Below are 24,513 nucleotides of genomic sequence, written 5' to 3' on the forward strand. Positions count from 1 at the left end.
TATTCTGCGAACTTCACTTCGAAGCTCATATTGGCTCTCTCCCATGTACATTTGTGGCATGTTTTGGGGTTCATTTGAACTAGAAAAGTGTGCCTTCCCAGTGGGAAAAATGCACATTTCTGTGTGAATTTTTTAAAGTGTCCACTTTGACCCCATTGACTAAAACATAAAAATGCATATTTTAAAACAATATGCATTTTAAAGTGTGAAAATGTGCATTTAAAAAATATATGCATTTTCAAATGCAATTGCAACTTTGGGAATGTGCAAGCACTTTTTATTTAAAAAATGCATTTGTGTTCATGTTTCTGGTTGCAAACAGAGCAAATTTTGATGATTTGTGAATACAAAATAATAAAACAATAAATGTCAGGTCTAGTTTGGCCCCTTAGGTGAGATTAAAGTTTTGTCCCCAAGTTCACATTCCTGTTCTCTAATCTTGTAGTTTAGAAGATGAGCCTTTGGACACTTTTACAGATAATAAATATTATGATGACGAGAGGAGAAGTTACATGAAATCACAACTCCTCTTCCATGCTTAGAAAAGGGAGATCTCAGTCCAAGTTAGAGAAGGGCTGCAGCTCAGTAGTAGCACACATGCTTTGATTGGAAAATGCCTCACGTTTCTTCCCCAACATCTCCAGGTAGTGCTGGGAAAGGCTCCTGTCTGAGACCATGAAGAAATGCTGCCAGTCCATATCAGCAATCCGGAGTTAGAGGAACCAATAGTCCGACTCGTTATCAGCAGCTTCCTCTGATCCTAATGTTTTCCCACACATACCTACATCTGGTATAAGATTTCCTCCCAAAGAATTGCTGTATTGCAGGGAAGAGGGCCAAATTGCTCCCAGGCAAGGACACACCGGCAGTAAGTGGGGCTACAGCCCAAAGTGGGGGGAGACACCCGACCCACTCTGGGCTGTGGCCCCACTCACTGCTGGCATGCAGGAGCCCCAACACATACACTCCTTCATATTTTCATATGCACACACACCATACACACACACACATGCATCACATTCACACACAGACTCAGGCCACAGCTAGACCTAAGGTTTATCCTGGGATCATCCAGGGTTCGCCCCTGTCTGAGCACTGGATGCCCTGTGTGTCACCTAGATGAACAGGTTTGACCCCTGGACGATCCAGGGATAAACCTTAGGTCTAGCTATGGCCATAGACACATACAATCACTTCAGCTGTCAGGAAAAACGAGGGACAAGCAAAGCCATGAGCAAGCACTGCTTCAAATCGCCTTCAGCACCTTGAACTGGCAGCTCCCCAGTGAGCTAGGAGAGGAAACTTTGAGGAGCAGAGGGGGCACTAGAGGCCTTCACAGGCTGGATGGGCAGGCCTGGCAGGCCGAATTTGCCTTGCAGATCTGAGATTCCCCATCACTTCTGCAAAGCATGGGAAATGTTGGCATTTTTATTCTCACTAGATTACTTCATTTTCTGTACACTTTGCAGCAGGGTTGGTCAACTTCTAGCCCTCAGGCAGGAAGCCTCCTCATCTGGCCCACTAAGGCTCGACCGAGGGCCTGCCCCCATTCTGAAGTCCCACCTTGTTGGAGAAAGGCAAAGAGCAGGGAAAGGCGGTTTCATGGGAGCCCCTGTTTCAACATGTGTGAGTGCCAGGGAGCAGCAGTTCCTGAAATCTTGCCTTGTTTCTCATCCTTCCTGTTGGGGTGGGAGCAGTTGCGAAGGGGGGTGGGGAGATTGTACATAGGACAGTTTTAAACCTCCCTGTGAACGAATGTGTGTAAGTAAATGGCCATTTTGGACTTTAGCCTCACCCACAACTGGCATGCAACCCCTGACAGGTTTGCCCAGTGACAATGCGGCCCTCGGACCAAAAAAGGTTCCCCACCTATTATACACCATCTGCACACTTCCTTGGAGAAACCGAACTTGGCCTCAGTCATTTATGTCCGTTTCACCTCCAGGTTAGATTTCTCTAATGCACTATTTGTGGGACTGGCCCTGAAGACATTCTGGGAGCTTCAATTAATTTAGAACATGGCTCCCAAAGGGTGTTTTTTATTGGGGGTTTTTACTGGCATCACAAGATCAGATCACATTACACTGATCTTTTCCCAGCTTCACTGGTGGCCAGTTTGCTTCTGGACTCAGTTGCTGGTTCTGACCTTTAAAGCCCAGAAAACCTCCAGAATTTGCTCTCCTCAACCCCTGCCCAAGCCTGACCAAGAATTCCACTCCACTTTGGAGGGCGTCCTTTCGACTGAGTCACATACAGTGTGGTATCGAGAGGGCTTTTTCAATTGTGGTCTCAAGATCTGAAATAGCTTCTTGAGGGAGGTACATTCAGCCCCATCACGGCATGCTTGCAGACAAGCAGCAAATATAGTTGTTGTCATTGATTTTGGATTTAACCGTTTTGGGGGCTGCCTTCACGGCACTGCGTTGCTGCTGTTTTGGGGGAAACCACATGTTTTCGGTGCTGCAGAGTGTCCATGGGTAATCCCGACTGCAGGAGGCAGCGCAGCCTTTCCAGCGACCATTCAGCTTGCCAGGCCAGCCCCCGCCCGGCTTCCAGTGACCAATTAGAGGTTGCCTTCTACCCAGGAACAACCCCAGCTTGACGCCGGAGCAAGGTCAGATGACGGGAGGACCATGGTGATCTTACTCCAGTGTAAAAAGTCGGAGTAAGTCCCCAATGTTTTAAACACACAGCTTCGCGGCAAAGCCCCGCTGTCGCTACGAATTGGTGGCTGCGTTGTATAACCAACGCAGCGTTACCCCGCAATCACTGCGGAGCTTTTTAAATGTATAGGCAACCCCTTGATCTGTTGTGTGTATGTGTGTTTGCAGTAGTGCTGCAAAGATCGGGGAGGTCTTTGAGACAAAAGTTCAAGGCCTCACTCAGCACTCAGCAGAATGAACAGAAGGGCCCCCAAATGCAATAGGGCTGGTTAACTGCATTTTGAACAAAGTGAAGTAAGATACATGACCTTCTAAAGAGGAGAGCACCATAAGACCATTAAGTCTAGAGTCTAAAATTACCTAAGTACACTGCTGTCCCCACTCAGCCATAGAAACCCACTGGGTGACTTTGGGCCAGTCACACACTCTCAGCTCAACCTACCTCACAGGGTTGTTGTTGTGAGGATCAAATAGAGAGGAGGAGGAGGATTATGTACGCCGCCTTGGGTTCCTTGGAAGAAAAAAGGCAGGATATAAATGGAAGAATGAATGAATAAATTTCCCATGGATTGGGGGCAGGGGTGGCTAATAGCACCTTTGAGGAGTGTATTTAAATCAGTGAAACGTTTGTGTGTCGGGGGAGGTAACATCCCTCCCCCCCCCCCGTCATAGCCCCAATCCAAGTTAAGGATCTCACAACTACTTTAAAGCAAAGGAGATCTCTGGTCTGGCCAGGAGCCCCCTCCCTATGCTAAGAGTGGCTGGGAGAATGAAATCATTGTGTACTATTATTGCCAAACTAAGCAAGGAGGAAACAGAACAAAAAATAGAGACCGAAGTGGGGAAAAGTGGGTAGTGACTGGGAGATGTTAGCACGGTCAGATTTGTGGTGTGTCAGGGATGGAATAAAAAGGTAACAACAGCAAATGAGGGTGTAAAGCGAAGTAGGCAGGAGCCGTAAGGTGTAAAAAGCGAGCGATGCGGGGTGGGGGGGCAAGCAAGACAGGTGCACATTATTTATTTATTTATTTGGTTTATTACATTTATATCTCGCCTTTTTTCCTCCAAGGAACCCAAGGCGGCGTACATAATCCTCTTCCTCATTTTATCCTCACAACAACAACAACCCTGTGAGGTAGGTTGGGCTGAGAGTCCGTGACTGGCCCAAAGTCACCCAGTGGGTTTCCATGGCCGAGTGGGGACTAGAAGCCGGATCTCCCGACTCCCAGTCCAACACTTTAGCCACTACACCACACTGGCTCTGGGGTGCAGAGGGGAAAAAAAGGGAGAAAAAGAGACCTGTGGATGGGGGGGTGGGGACAGAAGAGGGACTGGCTGAAAGCGGTGTGTGCGTGTCTGTGTGTATATGCAGGCCTATGGTGATCCAAGGAAAGTGAAAGCGGATTATGGGGTGAAACAAAAAAAGGAGAGAGAGTTAACCAAGGGGAGAGGACTGTGGGGAGGGGTTGGGGGGGGCTGTGGTGATGGAGGGGGGGGGGGAGAGAGAGAGAGATGAACGTTGTACAGGTTCCAGAGAAAACAGCTAGTTAAAATGGCAACAAAAACGCTTGTCTGCTATGCACGCAGCGACTCTCCCGGAGTTAATCAAATGTAAAAGCGGCCCTCGGAGCGATTCGAGTTGTGCATCCGTGCTGTGGGGGCCTGGGGGGAGAAGGGGGCGGAGCGGGGGGCGGGGGAGGAGGAGGAGGGTCAATTTGGCGGCGGCAGGAGGAGCAGGAACTGGCGCCGGGAGCCTGCAGCCGGGCCATCCGCCGTCGCTTGCGCGCACACACACATTCACACACGCACACTGCCTGAGCTGGCTCGGGCTCCTTGCCTCTTGCCCGGCGCTTGGTGATCCTCAGCCGGTGGAGGAGCAGGAAGAAAGTCCCTCGTGCCTGCCGGGGCCGATCCGTTTATGGCGCTGCAGCCGAGCGTCGGGGAGGTAAGTTTCCTTCCTCGCCATCATCGCCTTTTCCATTCATACTGGCTTGCGGAGGGAGCAGAGTACCGGGCTGCGGCAGCGCAAAGGAAAGCGGACTTTCCCCTTCCCCTCGCTGCGTTGGCATCGGCGGGGGGCTGCTTCCCCAAGTGACGTTGGCGAGGCAGCGACAGGCGCCCATTCATTCCCAGCAGGTACAGCGAGTTGCATTGTGTGCGCCTTTGCGCGCTGCCTTTTGTAGCGAAGCGGCGCACGCCGAAACCGGGCTGCGGAGAGGCAGGAGGCAAAACTTTTCTTTCCTGCGGCTGAGCTGCGAGCCGGAGAGGGAGGTCGGCTGCCCCCTGGGCTCCCATCCGAGCCCGAGGACTCGTGGGAATAGCCGGGGGACGAGATTTGTACAGCAGGAACTGCCGGGCGCCGTTACTCACTTGCCCTGAAAGCACAGTTGATGTGAAACGCAATCGGTAGCACGAGTGTCACTTTCTAAAGATCCCGCTATGAGATCCAGGTTTGCTCTAGCTTAGACGTTTCCTCGTAGCCTTAACACACGTGTTATGTTCATCAGTTCAGTCTGATTCCGTGCTCTTGTGAGGTTAGCGCTGGGAGCATTAACAGCGTTTCTCTCCCCCCACCCCCGTCCCCAAAAGAGCAAAAGGTATTCTTTGTTCGACTTCCAGAGGGTTGCACTGAACAGAGCACAATGCGTTGCATTTCATTAAACGTCGCCCGCAGCAGCAGACGGTTGACCAAAAGAAGTTACAGGGCGTTTCTTGTGAGTTTTACTTACTTCAAATGTACGAGACTGACACGGATCGGCTGCTCGATTATGGACGTCTAATTTGGGTGAGGAGGGATCTTAGTATTTTCACAGAAGAAGCACATGGCTTCTTACAAAGCAAACACACACACACACCCTCATAGCCCTATCCAGATGCCTTACTGGACTTTGATATTTCAAAGATCCTGAGTTTTTTAAACCAGATTCCTCTAAATACCCTAATAAACTGTATCGAAAGCAAGAGCAAATTTTACTTAAAAGCTGTGAATCTCCAGCGTGTAATTGGATACAGTGAAAGAACCTTATTCCATATTTTCTAAAAACTTGGCAAGATTTCAGTCCCTTTTTCTTCTGCCTGTTGCTGGATTGCAGTATATATCTAATAATTATTTGGATTCTTACCCTTACCATTGTCATTTTAAAGTTCTTATTTTCCTGAAAAAATGTGTCTAGTTGTGCTTAAAATAGCTGCTAACATTTCAGTGCTGTAGGTGGAATGTATGCCTCTTTCCTTGGAAGTAAGTTCCAGTAAGTTTATTGGGCTAGCTCCCAGGTAAGAATGCAGAAGATTGCAGCCTTAATATCTCTGATATCAGAACACTTTCTGGTACCTCTATGAATATCAAAGGCAGAACTTCACAAAAGTTGTTTCTTGATTCCTTTTGGGCCATAAAGAAATTATTAACACAGGCAGGTAACGCTATTAAAAAGGTCAATAAAAATGTTGCATGCTCATTTGTAAGTCTGTCCAGATTTCCAGTTAATTGTAAGCAAGTGTATATTAATTGTTTAAAAACTAAATTATCAAGGTTTCATCTACCCACACTGGGCCCTTTACACCTTGTATGGCTTTCATGTATGGTGGCTAAATAGGGACTTGATCAATCTCTTTTTGCTACCTACCTAGGACTGCAAAAGTGGAAGTACCTGGCAGGCCACAGAGTATGCCTAGTGAGCTGCATCTGGGCTGGAGAATCACAAATTCTGTAATCTTGTGCCACAATCAGATTTTAAACACAGTGTTTTGAAGTAGGCATACTAATCCCAATAAATTCTCTCAGTGCCCACTATGGCTATCTTCATCCCTGGCCATGCACCATCCAAAGCCAAGCATATTTAGTTTCTGTTGATTTCGGTTTGAGAGTTGTGCTTAAATTTCTCCCATTGAAATGAATGGGCCTTCTTACTTTGGCTGGATGGTGACCCATATACTTAGGATTCAGCTGTTAGTTGCATTTGGATTCTGGGATTTAATTTTCTGCACTCCGGCACTGACTGAACCAGAGAAAGTTGGTCCTGCTGAAGTCCCTTAGAAATCTATGGGCATGTGTGTGTTTGTTTTGCTTTGCCCTATGGTACTTAACAATAAAAAAATGTCACGTATATGGGATCCCTGTAAATTATTTACATTGACAAAAAATGTGTTATATTTTTGTTGACTGACATTCCTTGACGGTGAATTGTGGGTGCCATACATGACACTGAAATCTGCTGGCTCCGCACTCTCAGGCAGAACTCATGGATTCCAGTTGCTATTGCCCTGTCACATTGCCCAGTCTAGCAGGGTAGAGCCATTTAAGTAGGCAATGGCCCTTAAGCACAATCCTCTGGGAAGTTTTCCTGTGCTGCTGGCCCCATTGAGATGAAAGGGAGCAGCTGTGCGTTTGCACAGATCCATTCACTTGAGTTGAGCTTCTACAGAAGAACTGGGGATTGTCTCCTAGTTTGGAACCTGCAATATTAGTGGATCATTTACTTGTAAGATGTCACTGTTCCATGCTGACATTTGGAGTGTAGGTGCCAATATTCTTTTTTGTGTGTAGCCAACATAGGTGGGTTACAGAACATTCTAAACTTGGGGTTTTTAAAGCTTCCAGATGATTCAAGATTCTGTTTTCTACAGTATGCAAATTTTAATGAAACCGCAGAAGCAAAAAATGTAACTTCCATCTCCATTTCATTATTATCCATTGTATAATCCATATATTACAACTAAGCATAAATTTAAATATAAAGTATGGTTTTGATTATATTTGCAGCTCCAAAATAGCCTGATTATGCATATTTGGCACAAAGTTGATGCCAGTTAAAATGCAAGTTGGCCACGAAAAGTAACATTAACACTGGTGGAGGCAATGAGCAATCAGAAACTGTGCTGTCAGTGTAGAAAATTACTAATTTTCTCTGGGTCTCTTAAGAATGATTTATAGCTGATGGAATTATGGACAATCAGGAAAGTTAAAGTCGCAATGAAACTTTGAACAGGATTGTTACCGCAAAGGTGATAAAATACTTAATGATGCATACAAGACAGAAGTGTTTAATAGTTATTAGCCATCATAACAAAATGAAACCACCCATGTCGAAAGCAGTGTAACTATGTGTGCTACATGCTGAGGACAATCAGAGAATGAATGTCCTGGGGGTTTTTTTTAGTGCTTAGAGAGAGGTGGGAAACTTGTAGGCCAAAACATCTGGAGGGCCACAAATTGCCCACCTTTGGCTTAAAGGCACCTGGCTGGCCACTGCTAGAAACTGGAAACTGAAACAGATGGGACTTGATTTGAGCCAGCAGTGCAATCCTGCACTGGGGTTTCCCATGGGCTGGGTCCAAAGTTTTTGTGTGTGAAATCAATGGGACAAATTTCTAATAGCTAACCTAATAGCTAACCCAAACATGCCTAACTTCCTCTGGATCCAACTCCATGTTCCTATCCCGAGTTAATATTCTTGTTCCGCATTTGGAAGAAAAGGATTTTTCCGAGGATGAGAATCCAGATTAATTAAAACCATCGAAAAACCTGGCCGTTGACTTCAGTGGTATATTGATATTGCAAATGGAGGTTCCAAAAACATTGAATTGCATGTGCTAGAAACAAATGTCTTAAAATTAATAGGCCTGGATAATATGAGTTGTAAGAAAGCAGCCTAGGATAATCTCTGGCCTTTTGATGCTATTTTTAACACGTCTTGAAAGGAATTCCATGATAGAAGGCAAGATGATCCCAGTAATTAAAGGTCAGGTAGCCTGACCTCGATAGTGGGGGGGAAACTGATATGGGATTTAAATCAGCAGTGGTTTAAGAACAGAAATCTATAAATGTTAGTTGCCCTGGGGCTGGAGAACAGAAGGGAAGCACGCTCTGGCTTCTGCCATCAGCCGGGGCACCTGGGGCTGCACCCTCTGCTTCCCAGGAATGGCATCAAGCCAAGGGGGACCACCCATGGGCCAGAGAAGGAGCCATGGCAGGGCCAACCCCCTGCCAGAAAGAACGCTCTGTCACAGCTGCCTGCAGCTTTGGGGCTGCAGAAGTACGGGGTGGTGGTGGAAACATTGGTCAGCCAAAGGAACAAGAGCTTTCAATTGCTATTCAGGCAAGAACACCAGGAAAGGAAAGTTAGCCTGGCCCACACTAGATCTAAATATCCGCTTATAGGTCACTGATTTATTTATTGCATTTCTATACCACCCAATAGCCAAAGCTCTGTGGGTGGTTCTCAAAAATTAAAACTCTAAAATGCAGGTCATGATAAAAACAGAATCTAAAAGCTTTAAAAGTTTAAAGCAGACTTAGGCCTGGCCTTGAACAATTGATCTGCTCCCTCTATCTTTTCCCCTCCCTTCTGTGTCTCCTTTAGTTTATAAGCATGATGGTAGATTATTATTGATGCAGGCCTCTTTGAGAGACAAAAATTGCCTGGAGAATGGGATAAAAAATATACAGTATATAAGCAAACATATGGGGACCGCTCATACATACATATTCATCATTTACAGTCCAATCCTATACACGCTTACTCAAAAGTAAGACTCATGGAGTTCAATGGGATTGTACTCCCAGGGGTGTGTAGGATTGCAACCTTAACGAATTCAACATCAGGTGATTTGTGCGTGCGAATTTGCCACAGCAGAACTAACACCTCTGTCAGATGCTTTCATAGCATATCATCATATATTCCAATTCATCTGTGAGAAATCAAGTGATGGGTGCATGGAAGCCCTAGTTTTATGGATAACAAGGCTTGATAAAGAAACAGATTGATTGATAGAGAACATTCTACATGCTAATAACATTCGTTCTCTGAGCGTGGAGCCTTATGTGGCCAAAATGGCACCACCCATGCACAAGAGGCAGGTATCAGTAGGCTTGGGGGAGCCCCAACATTTGCAGAAGTGCAAAACATATTTTTCTGGGGGGGAATCCTGGAGGGGACTCCCCCCCATCCTGCCCACCCATAATCGTGTTCAGTGGCCATGGAATGCTGACACAGTGTTGTGGGAGAAGATTGAGGGGAGACATGATAACAAATACTTAAAAGGTTGTCACACCGAGGAGGGCCAGGATCTCTTCTCAATCCTCCCAGAGTGCAGGATACGGAATAACGGGCTCAAGTTAAAGGAAGCCCAGATTCCGGCTGGACATCAGGAAAAACTTCCTGACTGTTAGAGCAGTACGACAATGCAACCAGTTACCTAGGGAGGTGGTGGGCTCTCCCACTCTAGAGGCATTCAAGAGGCAGCTGAACAACCTTCTGTCAGGGATGCTTTAGAGTGGATTCCTGCATTGAGCAGGGGGTTGGACTCGATGGCCTTGTAGTTCCCTTCCAACTCTGCTATTCTATGATTCTATGGAAGATGGGTGGGTGGGTGAGAGCAGAATGGAAGGGATAATCCTGGAACAGATTGTGGCTGCTTGGCTGGAACCCTGAACAGAAGCACTGCACGCACTGCAACACCTTTTTGCAGTTCCCACTTGTTATCCATATATTAATTTTTAGTGCTTGAAGCACTTCACATAAATAGACTTCCTTGAAACAACCCTGTATTGCAAGGCCAGTGTTATAGATTGAGGAAGAGGACTACGGGTGAGAGATGTGCCTTTCCTAAGGCTACACAGTGGCCTAGTTCACATACAACGACATCCATGGGTTGTTGAGGCCACACAGGAGCAAGCGAGTACACTGCCTCCTGCCCACTTGCTACTGCTGCTTTGCGTCTTGTTTCATCAACAGCCCAGGAACTGGATTGCTTGTTGCGACATACAAACCCAAAACTCTGGGTTGGACAAACAACCAAGAGTTTTAACGCATGGCCTTGCCAATTCATGGGTTAAACAAGCCATGAATTAGTGTTATGTACAACTCAGGCCAGTTTGTTCATGGGTGAGCCAAGGTCCTCACTTCACTTAAAACTCAACTGACTCATGTGCCCACTATGTAGCCTTAGGCAAGCCACTGCCTCTTAACCACAGAACTACATCTGTCATGCAGAGCATAATGCTGGCCAAACATACAGTGTGGTTGTTATGAACACTGAAGTAATGTCCGTGTAGCGATTGGCGCACTTAACAAAAGCTACTTATGAATTTGCTGCTGCTTCTTATATTGGCAGCCTGGCCTCCTGCACAAGTAGTTAATTGCCTAAGATTTGGTGAATATTTCAATTATGTACAAACATCATAGATAAAACCCAGCAGCTATGACAAAGCAGTATACGTTATGTTGGCATTGCAGCAGTATGACAGTGACTACAGAACTGATGTAAACGTCCAGGATCTGATATATGGAAGACAAATCACTTAGCATGCAGCATGCGTGGTTAGAAAATCATTAGCGCTATATAGTACCAATAAATCTGGCAGAGTAAATAGCCACTGTACTGGTTACCTGTGGTGAGTAACAATTGCCCCCAGCAACTAGGCAGGGAATTTATTTATTTTTAAAGTCCTTTTTCCTGTTTCAGCTACAAATGACTAACATGAGTGGGTGGTCTGATAAAAGCTTCTATGGGCTAGTAATTTCTGTAGATTTATTTTCAATGCTGCGGAGAGGGAGTGCTGAGAGTTGTGGGTCTTTTTTTCTGTCTAAACATGCATAGGATTTTACCTTTAGTTAGTGTTTCAAAACCTAATGGATTGGATTGATAGCTCTTGCTTGTTTAGGTTCTTCCTTTATCTTCTGGATGTTAACTTTCTATATATTTTAGGGTGTTACTAGACGAGGCCTTAGCGCGGCTTCTGACCCGGTTTCCCTGCTGTGCGTCCAGATGACACACAGGGGAATCCGGCGGCAGGCCGCGCTGAGGCCTGGTCTAACTCGCCATAAGCGAATGCGCTTATGGCGTGCCTTTTCCCCAGCTTTCGAGGAGCCACGAAAAGCCACGGACCTGGCACAGCGCTCATACAAGCGCTGTGCCCATCGGCCGGGGGGGGGGGAAGAGAGGGGAGGGGGAAGGATGGCAGGGTGGGTGGCAAGGGGTGAGGGCGGGTGAGATCGTGCCGTGCGCCGCCGCCGCCCGAGCAAGCAGCCGAGCAGCACTTGCCCGGGCAATGCCGCCCCATGCCAGGCATTGCCCGGGCAAGCGCCGCTCGGCTGCTTGCTCGGGCAGCGCGCGGCGCGATCTCACCCGCCCTCACCCCTTGCCACCCACCCTGCCATCCTTCCCCCCCCCCCCCGGTAAAAAAAACCACCTACCCTCCCTGCCGTCTTCGGGCCGCACCCGGCCCCTTTAAAAGCAAAAAAAAAATGGCGGACGCCACAGGGATCCGACGTCCCTGCGCGTCAGACGTCTGGAACCCTGGGTGAGGCGCGCTAACTTTAGCGCGCCTCGGCCCCGCCTCCCTGCCGGCATAAGCCTGCAGGTCTAGCAAAGACCTTAGTCTCACACACTTTTAACACTGCTGCCATATGGTGTTATTTCAGAGCATGTACAAAATTACCCAAAAATCAGGAGTCACTGTATTTTTTTCTCTCCTGCAGGGTGATCTTGGCTTCCTTCTTTCTTCACAATGTAAATGACATTGTGTATGAATCAGCGAATCAAACACTAATTTAGTCATCCGTTTTCCCACTTCCCCTCTGCTTCCGCTCATATGTTCACACAACTTAAAGTTAATTCAGCACCATATTTAAACACTCACACACAGGCAAGTTGAAAAACTGCTGCGGAAGGAGGGGTGCTTTCATGCCATCACATGTTCCAATCATCTAGCGCTATGCACAACCAACTTCTACTGCAGACACACAGGGCCAGTTCCTCCTGTGCTCAGTTCCCTGGAGAATATTGTTTGTGTGAGCTAGTCACAATGAACATGCAATGTCCATGCTGCTGAATTAATGGACGTTTTTGTACACACCAGGAAGTATGTAGAAAGAAAGACTAGGCTTCAGGATCGTGGGATCTGCTTTGAATTTTACCCTGAGATCCACCCCACAGAGCCAGGTGCAGAAGACATCCACTAAATTAAATACTCATCAGCCGAGGAATGTTTCTGAGTATCAGAGCTGAACTGAGTTCATAGTCTTTCCACACAAAAATCTGTCCTGGTCACCCACCCCAGTTTTCTTCATTTCAGCAGTATAATTATTATGATTTTTGTGGCGGGGAGTTATTTTGTTGTTGTTATTGTTAAACAAATGAGAGTCATAAATCCTTGCCATTCTACTTCAAACTACCTTCTTCCCACTGTGATATTGGCCTGGTTTGCACATAACTCTAACCCATGATATGGGTTGTTGAATTCTGGATTGTTGTGTTGTGTGAACACGCCCATGTTAACAAACTATGGTTGGTTAATCAGGAACAACCCAGAAAGAGAACCCATGGCTTGTTATTGTTTGGAAACGCTGGCTGGTTTAAACTCATGGGTTGTTGTTATGTGCAAAACCAGAATGGTGACTTATTCAACCAGCCACTCTGAATTATTCAACCAGCCACTCTGCATGCCAGTAATTATCACCACAAAGGCATTTGGGGTATAGGGAGGGAGCAAGCAAATGAGGAGAGAAACAAACAACCCAGGAATTGAGGGAGAAAAAAACACAATGTGTTTGAGCATCTGCCACACAAACCTTGGGTTGGGTAACAAACCATGGGTAACTAAACCATGAGTTTAGCATTATGTGCAAACCCGGCCATAGAGTAGAAATTTCGGAAGTACTTTAGATCCTTAGTTGATTATGTTCTATTCTTGGAAGAGTGGTCCATATTCTTAAAACTATTTACAAATAGAAACCTCAGACCTCAAGTTCTAGGCTACTTACTCCAGAATAAGTGTGCTAATTAGTGGGATTAATTCTAAATAGATAGTTATCTGTCTGGATATCTCTCTGTGTTACAGCTGTCATATCTTTGATAATTCAGTTCAGCGTTTCAGATGTTAATTACCTTTGTTGACCCCTTCTCTTTCTTTGTGTAGTAGTAACAAGGCATTTTCCAGTTAATCATCATATGGTTTTATGATTAGCAGTGTGGCTACTTTTTAAAATGAGGGCAATTAACATTTTCCATTATAAATTTTTTTGTCTTCTTCTGATCCAATTATTAGTATGAAAAGAGAATTTTGACCCTGCTGGGGCACAGGCATTCGGGGATCTAAGACAATTAACTGTTGGACCATGAACCAAGAGTCTAATTGGGTCGGGGGATTTGGAGGGAGGGAAAGCAAACAAAGATATTTTCAGAGATCTTCGTAAAATACAATAATTAAATAACTGCGGCTCTGTAATGCCCACTTCTTAATTATAATTGTAGCTTTTCCCTTTCTTTATTGTGTCTGGAAGTCACCCAGCACATATTAAATTGAAAAATCAGCTCAAGTAAAAACAAGCATTTTCCATAGAATGATTTCTTGAATTCAGAATGATGTGGGTGAAAGAAGAAATAAAATATTATTGGCCTGCTCTAGCTGCTGTCTAGTTCCAAGAGTTGTATGATTAAATAAATTGTTAAAAAAATAGTTCCTTGTACTGCATCACATTGATTTCTTATTTATATATTATGCTCCACTCTTCCCTTCCTTTGGGGAGGCTCAAATCGTATTTAAATCAATAATAATAATAATAATAATAATAATATTTATTATCCGCCTCTCCCTCTGGATCGAGGCGAGGAACAACACCAAACACAATATAATACATAAAATTAGTTAAAAGAGCATATAAAAACAATACAATATTAAAATAACAATCACAGCATCTTAAATTCTTAGGTTTAAAATTCATCTGGGTAGGCCTGCTGGAAGAGACTAGTCTTTATGGCTGTCTTAAACTCAGAGAGAGCTTTAAGCTAACGATTCTCCTCCGGCAGGCCATTCCACAGTCTGGGGGCAGAAGAAGAAAAGGTCCTTTGGGTAACAGTTGCCAGCCTAATTGTGGCTGACTGGACTAAACCCTTCCCAGAGGACCTGAGTGTGCGGGGCGGATTGTACGGGAGAAGGCGATCCTGCAGGTAACCTGGGCCCAAACCATGTAGGGCTTTAAAGGTAAAAACCAACACTTTATACTTAGCCCGGAAACTAATTGGCAGCCAAAGAAGTGATTTTAAAGTTGGTGTAATATGGTCACCCCCAGGTGTACCAGTGACCAACTTGGCTACCATATTTTGAACTAGTTGAAGTTTCCGGACTACGCACAAATGTAGACTTCATTGCAGAAGTCGATCCTTGAAGTTACCAGCACGTGCACTACCTTCTTTAGGTCTTCCAACTCTAGGAAGGGGTGCAGCTGGCGTATCAGCCGAAGCTGATAGTAGGCACTCCTGGCCATCGCATCTATCTGAGCTGTCATTTGGAGCGACAGATCCAGAAGCACCCCCCAAGCTGCAAACACAATCTTTCAGGAGGAGTGCAACCCCATCCAGAACTGGTTGACACACCTCCAAACCCAGGTTGCAGCATTTGACAGTAAGCACCTCTGTCTTGTCTAGATTCAATTCATCCAGCCCATTACTGCTTCTAAGCATTCATTCAGAAGAGACACGCTATCCTTAGCTGACGCTGTTGTCTAAGGCATAGAGAAATATATTTGGGTGTCGTCAGCATACTGGTAGCACCCAGCCCCATGCCTCCAGATGATCTTGCCAGCGGTTTCATGTAGATGTTGAATAGCATTGGTGATACGATGGCGCCTTGCGGTACGCCACACAGCAGCTCCTTCTTTGAGGAGCAGTTATCCCCAAGTATCACCATCTGGAACCTACTCAAGAGGTAGGACCAGAACCACTGGAGCACAGTGCCCCCGATTCCAAATCCCCGCTGGCGTTCCAGGAGGATACCATGGTTGATGGTATCGAAAGCCACTGAGAGGTCCAAAAGCACCAGCAGGGACACACTCCCCCTGTCAATACTCTTGCGAAGATCATCCACTAAGGCGACCATAGCAGTCTCAACTCCGTTTCCTGCTCTGAAGCCGGTTTGAAATGGGTCTAGAAAATCTGTATCATCCAAGACTGCTTGGAGTTGGAAGGCAACTGCCCTCTCAATCACTTTTCCCAAAAATGGAAGATTTGATACTGGTCTGTAATTATTAAGGTCCAGGAAGGGCTTTTTTAGAAGTGGCCATACTACCACCTCTTTTAAGCATGATGGAAAACTCCCCTCCCTGAGAGATGCATTAATAATATACTGTAGTTGTTGTCTAACTGCATCTCCTCCCTGGACGACCAGCCATGAAGGACAGGGATCGAAAGGGCAAGTTGTCCTCCTCACTCGTCCAAGCAGCTTGTTCTCGTCCTCAGTAGTCACCAACTGAAACTGATCGAGTGTAATCCTACTCACGGAGTTGCTGGACACTCCATTGTCAGCTTCTGCTATAATGACGGCATCTAAGTTGCCTCTTATCGGAGAGATTTTATCTGTGAAATGATCGTTAAAGGCATCATAGCGAATTACCAAAGGCTGTAAAATCAATGTACTGGTTTTGTAATTCATTTTTTTTTTCCTGAACAATTTAGGCAATTAGGCTTGCAATTTCAGAGAGCCTTTGTTACAGAGAGCCTTTGTAATATCTAAGACAATAATGCAAAATTTTTGGTCATGCAGCCCATATGTGTTGTTATTTTTTTATTTTATTTTTATTTATTTATCTTTTTATTTAACAACACATAATAAATCATATACATACATAACAATAACATTCCTCTTCATTTCTTAGCTATACATTCTACTTCTTAAACTAACTCACATTAATAAGTGCCCCCCACCCTCGGGATCTTATTCTAGTTTCCAAAATTGCATTGAGTCTTCTGGCGGTGTTCTTCCTCTCCCTTTTGACAATACATGTTCTAGGAACAATTTCCATATCTCTTCAAAATCATTGTTTTTTTGTTATTCCCCTTCTAAATCTAATATTACATGTTAATTTATCATTTATAGCAATATCCCATATTTCTTTATACCAATTTTCTATATCATAATCTCCTTGAACCATCCAATTTCTGGATATCATTAACCTTGCAGCTGTTAACAGGTTCGTTATTAATTCTTTTTCCATCTGGTTGCATTTAAGATTTCCGTACATTGACTACAAATTCATAGACTTGGAGACAATGGGGACAGTTAGAAATTAATGGATTTCTGTTCGGCTCCCTTTGTACACATGCAAGAACACTAAGCAAGATCACTTACAGTGCAATCACAAGTGGGGTTGGGGAAGAGTGAAGTGGCAGGTCTACCACCTCATCCCAAGTCCTGCTGGCTGGCTCTGGCCAAGGCAGTTGCAGATGTTTTAATTTCGTATTCCTCCCACTTGAAGGAATGGAGGTGGAGCCAGGATAAAATATCCCTTTTGTGGGGGGTGGAACTGCTTTGGATCCAGTGATCCACCCTAGCCCCCAGAACACCCCCATTTCGGGGCCTTACTCTTGCTACTGCTGGTGGGAACACCACCAATGGTAGCTGTGTACCTGTGGAACTTCCCATACCCAGAGCTTCTTGGAAGAAGAGCCAGATGGAAATTCAAGAAATGTTATAAGGCCAAGTGCTCCAGCCAGGGCTGGTGGTCAGAGCAGAGAACTGACTGTTAGAGCAGTATGACAATGGAAGCAATTCCCTAGGGAGGTCGTGGGCTCTCCCACACTAGAGGCCTTCAAGAGGCAGCTGGACAACCATCTGTCAGGGATGCTTTAGGGTGGATTCCTGCATTGAGCAGGGGGTTGGACTTGATGGCCTTGTAGGACCCTTCCAACTCTGCTATTCTATGATTCATAAGGTGGAAAGTAAATGCTCTGAGTTGATAAGAGTTTTATATTTTCACAATTTGCCACATTAATATATTACCTTCTTGTGTCACATAGATTATTCTGTTTGTCTAAGACAGCCTTCCCCAATCTGATGCTTTCCAGATATTTTGGACATCAACTCCCATCAGCCAGTATGGCCAATGGTCAGGAATGCTGGGACCTGTAGTCCAAACATCTGGAGGGCACCAGGTTGAGGAAGCCTGATCTAAGGATTATGAGATTCTAATATTTGTGTTATTATTGTGGAATTGAAGTTGTGGGGGACGTTAATTTGCTGTATATCATCTCAGCTGTTTTCAGTTAAATTAATACTAGAAATAAATTAAATAAATAAAAAAATCTACATTGCTTGTCTTCAAAAGTCAGGTATTTACCTATTGGTTTGTTCTTTTATAGAGAAAAGTGAGTTTTTACTCAGTATGTTTGATAGAGCGTCATGGGTTCACTTTTGGAGGCTGTAACATGTTTACATTCAATTCATATTCATTTTAAACCAAAATCTTTATCATATGTTCATTTCAATTTTAATAATTCAGTTTGTTATTCTTGATCTTTATCCATCCTATGTTAAATGAGTGTTTAAGAGTCAGTGTTGGCTGTAATAGGGGAGTTGGTAGAGGTGTGTGCGGAGGGGTCTCTGTGTGTGTGTGTGTGTGTCAGTGTGCGCCTGTATTGTTCCTTAGTGCTTTGCCTGATTGTTGCTCAGTGTTTTAACCCATAGAGAAAACTGGCTTCCTTTTGTGGCAATGATACTTTACGCTGGACAAGTTCTTGTTTGATTCATTCAAAAACTATTTCTTCAGACGCCCAACCCGTTCCTGAATGCTATTTACTTTTCTACTATATTTACAAAGGCGGTGTCACCAGGTCATAGAATGAAATATTTCCTTGGGGAGCCCCCCCACCCCTGGGGATATGAAACTTATCACCTGATTGACAATGGGCTTTGTATGTTCACGAAACTAAAAGAAGGAATTATTCAGCTATGCCTAGCGCACCCAGCTGGGCCCTGTTGCTAGGCAAGAGAGGGTGTGTGTGTGTGTGACTGGGCCGATGGGACTGGGAAAGCGGTCATGCTACAATAATCTTTAATATCTGTTCCTCCTGATCCATAGATCCATATGCATAGGGTGACCCTATGAAAAGGAGGACGGGGCTCCTGTATCTTTAACAGTTGCATAGAAAAGGGAATTTAATTTCAGCAAGTGTCATTTGTATATATGAGGAACCTGGTGAAATTCCCCTCTTCATCAGTTAAAGGTGCAGGTGCCCTGCCCTCTTTTAAATCTGGTCACTCTAGTATAGCTCCTGCACCTTTAACTATTGTGATGAAGAGGGGAATTTCACCAGGTTCCCCATATATACAAATGACACCTGCAGAAATTCCCTTTTCAATGCAACTGTTAAAGATACAGGAGCCCTGTCCTTCTTTTCATATGGTCACCCTACCTATGCAACCACAAGATGTACAGAAGGACAGCGCCACAAATGCATACAGCGTTATTTCCTGCAGCAAACCCGCGTAGTGTGAACGACAGATACATGCTTAAACAGTCGTGTACGTGTCGTGGAACGGACTAGCGATTCCTAACACGCGCGCATAGGTGTAAAACAAACTCTTCTGTTGCTTGTGCCTGATGTAGGGTAAGTTTGGAGGGACTGCAGGGAACTCAGAAAGTTTGAAGAATGGCATAATTAATAGCCGTGCCACGTCCTTCCTTTTCAGATAGCTCGGCTACAGGGTGAGCCCAGTTGTTAAGAGCAGCCACAGAGAGGACTAGTGCAAAATGAACAGCGAAGCTCAATACGCAAGATGCAGAGAGCACTCGAAGTGAAGCCGGCGGCCTTGAAAATGTCTGTGTGCAGTGATTTTGTGGAACACATCTGGAAGCCTGGCTCCTGCAAAAACTGCTTCTGCCCCAGAAACTTCCACCAACTGCAGACGCCCCCCGCTGACCTGGGAAGGAGCAGCGCACTCTTGCGGGATCTTAATGGAATCGGAGCCAAAGCGGAGAATTTGCCTCTGGAGGATGATGGCGTAATTCCCTTGCCTTACTCAAAGCCAACAATTGCCGTTAAGCCGACGATGATAAACTCGGATGTTGCTGACGTGTGGCCGGATGGGAACCTGAGTACCGATATCCCACAGGTAATAATTGACGAGGGGTGTGGCGAGTTTTACAAGGTCGCTTCCGCTGTGACATTTGCATTTGCCTCAGAGCAGTCCTGGTATTTGTTATGCCAGGAGTCTAAACTGGCATTCTTCTGCTTATCAGTAACGTAAGACACGCTGACACCATTTCGGGATACATTCCTTGGCAAAAAATCCTTTTGGATTTTAGGGGGAACTGGAAAAACATCAAATGCTTACTCTAATGCAAAGGGTCTAACTGTTGTCACATGAACTTTTGGGCAGCAGTGGGCTCACATAGGGGGTGTTTATACGACACTGCTTTGGAAGGGCAGCAGTTGAAAAGCCCACAGAATCGCTGCTGCAAGGCTAAACTGCTAACTCTAGATGGGGCAGGGGGGAGTGTGGGTTATCCGGCCATTAAAGTCCACCCACTGCCCTGCGTTCCTGTGCTTTCCCATCAGCGACAACAAAACAGTCAGCCTTTCAATTGGAACCTTTCGCAAGGGGGGGCTACGAATCAGCTCCTCTTCCTTCCATTCAGGCCTGTCAGGTGTTGATGGCAGCAACTACTGCTGGGCTCATTTTCTCCCCCCATCTCATCATCAGCCCCCTTCTTCCCTTGAGCTTGCACTCTGCCTGGCCTTCCAACACCCTATCTTGAACTCGAAGCGAGGTCACCACCGACAAAGGTCTCATCTACACCAAGCAGGATATTCCATTATGAAAGCGGTATATAGAAGGCAGGAGCCACACTACTGCTTTATAGCAGTATTGAAGTGCACTGATAACTGTTGGGGCCTGTTGGCACATACAACTTTCATCCCACTTTCATCGTGTTATATCCTGCTTGGTGTGGATGGGTCATGGGCCCCAACAGTTGTCAGTGCACTTCAGTTCCAGTATAAAGCAGTAGTGTAAATCCTGCAGTGTACTTCAATACTGCTGTAAACATAGGCCTTAGTTAGACCTAAGATTTATCCCGGGATCATCCCTGTTCATGTAAATGACACACAGGATATCCTGGGAGCAGGCAGGGACGATTCCGGGATGATCCCGAGATAAACCTTAGGTCTAGCTAAGGCCATAGTGTGGCTCCTGCCTTTTATATACCACTTTCATACTACTTTCATAGTGGAATATCCTGCTTGGTGTAGATGAGCCCAAAGGAAATACGGTGGTGGCCTCAGAGCAAAGGAAAAAGTCACGGTAAATCCATGACTTTTTAAACACGCAGTTTTGGGGGAAAGCCCCATGGTGGCTGTGAGTTGGCTGCTGTGTTATATAACCAATGTCGCTCCACTGTGCAGCCATCTCACAGTAAATAAGGCATACTGTATAGACATCCCCCTAGACTCAGGCCTCATCTACACCAAGCAGGATATTGCACTACAAAAGCAGGGTGAAAGCAGCATATAAAAGGCAGGAGCCACACCAAACAGGATATAGTGGTATGAAAGCGGTATATAGTATGTGTCATGGGCCCCAACAGTTGTCAGTGCATTTCAATACCGCTATAAATCAGTAGTGTGGCTCCAGCCATTTTTATACCACTTTAATAGTGGAATATCCCACTTAGTGTAGATGAGCAATCAGAGAACAAAACAGATACAAGCAAACTTCCTTTTGCATTTTTCTCTTCATCAAAACCATCTGAACTCGGCTGCTGTGAGATTCACCCAAGCGTCTTTCAGCCTGGCCTTTATTCCTTAGGGAACCACACCCCACACCCAGAATCCTTTTGGGGGGAGTTGAATTAGAATAGGCACAACGCCTCTGTAAAGAATGGAACACCCCAATGTTGACCAACTCCACTTATTATCCAACAATATGGGGAACTCTAGGGCCCTATGGACACATTCCATAGTTTAACTATGCGCTGTAAACATGATAATTGGCTATCATCAGCTGGTAGCTAGAGATGTCGTGAGCGTCCGCTTAGGTCTACAGGGAAAGTGGATGCCCCCTTATGGACTCTAGTGGATGCGTCCGGCACAAAGACGGACCCGCGCTTGAGCACTCACAAGCCCCCGAGAATGCTCAAGCATGGGTCCTCCTTGGCTTCTGGGATCGTGCCCTTTCCCCCACTGTGTTAATGGCCGCCACCATTAACGTAGCAGGGTAAGGGCCAAAGCCAGGGAGGGCCTGGCAGGGGCTCAGAGGGCCTGGTTAGTGGAGGCGGGTTGTAGCAGTGGCGGGGCAAGCACTCCCCGAGATCACCCACCACTACTGGTAGCACATCTTCCTCATATCCAAAGGAAACTTGTGACAGATAGCTGCACAGGAAGTAGCTGCCAATACAGCTTCTTCCTTCACATTTGAACATGATGACCCTGTGCTGCCAGCTGAGTGGGGAAGTGAGCGCATATTCAAATTGATTATATGTGATCATACTGCCTGAAGTTGCTCTCTGAATCTAAGGTGACCTGGATCTGACAAGTAGCTAGATGATACATTTCTTAGAAAGTTAAAGTTACTCAAAGGTCTCTGCAGGAAGAATGGAGTACAAAGGTAATAAATAAACAAATCCTCCTACAAGAACCATTACTGATTAAAATCTAGAGTTGGGAAAGCCTAGGTTCAAACATAAACTCTGTGATGAAACTCATTGGGTGACCACTTACCTAAGGGGGTGTAGTCAGGGTAAATTGAGAAATGGGGGGGGAATCATGTATTCTACCCTGAGCTCCTTGGAGGAAGGGCAAGATAAAAACACATAAAACAGCAGTAGGAGGAGCCCAAGAATGAAACCATCAACAAATCGGAAAAATAAAATTTGAAAAACCAAGCCATGTTGGATGGAACTACCACTCTTTGCCCCTTGGGACGGAGAAGCCCTGTGCAACAGTGATCTCTCCTTCTCTCTGTCATTGGGTTTTATCCAATATTAGTCCTACTTAGAGTAAGCCCATCGAAATGAATTGAACTTAAGTTACACTAACATTGGGTACAACCCAATATATGGGCAATGACATCACCATGATGGTGAAAGTAAGGATCACGGGGATTCTCTGATGCAGCCCCCATTGATTTATAGACACAGAGGGAAGCATCACTGTTGCACAGAAAGGACGTCAAACTATGGCATTAATTCCAAGACTGGTAGCATAGCATCTGGTGTGAGTCCCCCCCCCCCCGAAATCTGCTAGCAAAGAGCCAGTCTTAGTAGTGATGGATGCACTCACCTCTGTGTGGTCCCTGCGGGCACTTGCTGAGCCTCTGCTGTCACTCACACACACACCCCAGACCTATAGCGAGCCACCATTTGCTTTAAAATGGCGGTGTGGGGTTTTCCATAAAAGTAATATTGCATATCTGGCAGCCGAAAAGAAGCCATTTACGCAACATTGCTTTTATGGAAATCCCCAAGCCGCCATTTCTATGCAAATGATGGCTTTCTATGGGAGAGGGTGGCTGCTGGACCCACTTGTCAGGTGCGTGGCCGCTTGGCGAGCAGGTTAGTAAGTGCCCTGTGGCTTGGCGAATGGGGGCCGGGCGCAGGGGAGTCTGCCATGCCCCTGGACCCAGTTGGGCACACGTGACATCCCTAATTCCTAGCCACCAGAACTGAAGGCCCTCAAAACATCCACTCAGAGTGCACATAGGATATCTCAGTGAATGTGGTTTCCCACAAGGCAGCCTAATCCTTCAGTGGAAACCTAATCAGTGCTTCCACCTGGGATTTGGTTTGAATAGCTTCATCTTTTCCCACGCTGAAGGAAAGACCTGTTGCAAATATACCTTAAGATACAAAGGCTTTTGATGTTATTTCTTAATTTACAGTGTATTATAAGAAGGATGTCAGATAGAGATGTGTGAACAGCCTAGCCCTTGGAGAAATGTCACCATTCTTTTCAAGACTTCCTTTATGCTTTTCTTTCTCATTCCTCAGATCTTTTGCCCAAGCAGGAATGTCTGTATTTGCCTTGACATTTTGCCTTCGGCAAAATTTGCTGGCAACTTTAATTTTAGATAAAACTTATTAAGGAGAGGAAAGACCGGAAGCATGGGCAGAACAAGCAATTTATTTCATGCACTAACTTGAAAATGCTAGTATTACTAATTGGGTTCAGTTTCTAATGAGCCCAAGTTTCATCACAATCAGTTAAAGCACAGTTCACTGTTCAGTTACTTCCTTGTGTAACTGAAAGCCTTTTCAGGGAATCCATGAATTAATCATATCAGATAGTGCGGAGAAGAGGGAAGAAAAGGATTTGTGATGCTTAAGGGCTGCTGTTAGAATCCTAGAGAATTATTATTATTAATAATAATAATAATAATTTTTAAAAGCAGTTCTCTAGCCCTCTTTGTTGTAGAGAAAATGGGAAATTGTGACAGTGGTGTGCCCCAAAGCCACAACACTGAAAGGAAAAAGGAAGATATATTCAGGAACCTATATGTATTATGCTTTCAGATCTCGTGAATTCAAAATCTGTTTGATGTTTTTGACGGCATGGTTCGTGATTTTGAACTTCAGGGATGAGCAACTCAGGCATCCTTTGTCAGCCCAGCAGACTGGGAAACTCACCTTTGCAGGAAGTAGGGGATTTTTTTACATCTCATCATAAAATTGTTGCCTCGCTTTTTCTGCCCAAAGTTATGTGCTGCTATTTATATTGCTAAATTCAAATTCAAAATCAAGGGCTTCAAACTTGAACCAGCAAATTAGTCAACTGACACATTTTAGTTGGTTAACTGGTAAGAGCTGGTTTGATTGATTAACTAATGAAGGGCTTAAAACAGCTCAACCTAACTGCAACAGAAAAAAACTTAGCAACTTTTCCAGTAACTGCAGGAATAGTGTCAGCTAAACAGTAAGGGCTTCACCAAAGCTAAAATCCCACATCCTTACTGGACCTTCTGCTTCCAGACTCTTTGTGGGATTAAAATTGGGTCCTTTACATAGGCAGACATGTGCTTTGACTTCCTTTCTTGGTAAGTTCTATATGTTTCATTTTACAGCCACTAGATGGCTCTGTA

The 24,513-nt window shown here is 45.2% G+C and overlaps 1 protein-coding gene across 1 annotated transcript in view; it reads left to right on the forward strand.

Moving 5' to 3' along the window:
• Positions 1 to 4,487: 4,487 nt before the first annotated feature.
• Positions 4,488 to 24,513, forward strand: part of PRAG1 (PEAK1 related, kinase-activating pseudokinase 1) — a 59,403-nt gene continuing 39,377 nt past the window's right edge. The window contains exons 1-2 of the mRNA XM_063129030.1: positions 4,488 to 4,608; positions 19,129 to 19,551. Coding sequence (XP_062985100.1) covers positions 19,216 to 19,551 — 336 coding nt within the window. The 5' untranslated portion in view covers positions 4,488 to 4,608; positions 19,129 to 19,215. The remainder of the gene's footprint in view (positions 4,609 to 19,128; positions 19,552 to 24,513) is intronic.

The sequence above is a fragment of the Elgaria multicarinata genome, chromosome 6 (assembly GCF_023053635.1).
Source record: "Elgaria multicarinata webbii isolate HBS135686 ecotype San Diego chromosome 6, rElgMul1.1.pri, whole genome shotgun sequence".
Classification (NCBI taxonomy): domain Eukaryota; kingdom Metazoa; phylum Chordata; class Lepidosauria; order Squamata; family Anguidae; genus Elgaria; species Elgaria multicarinata.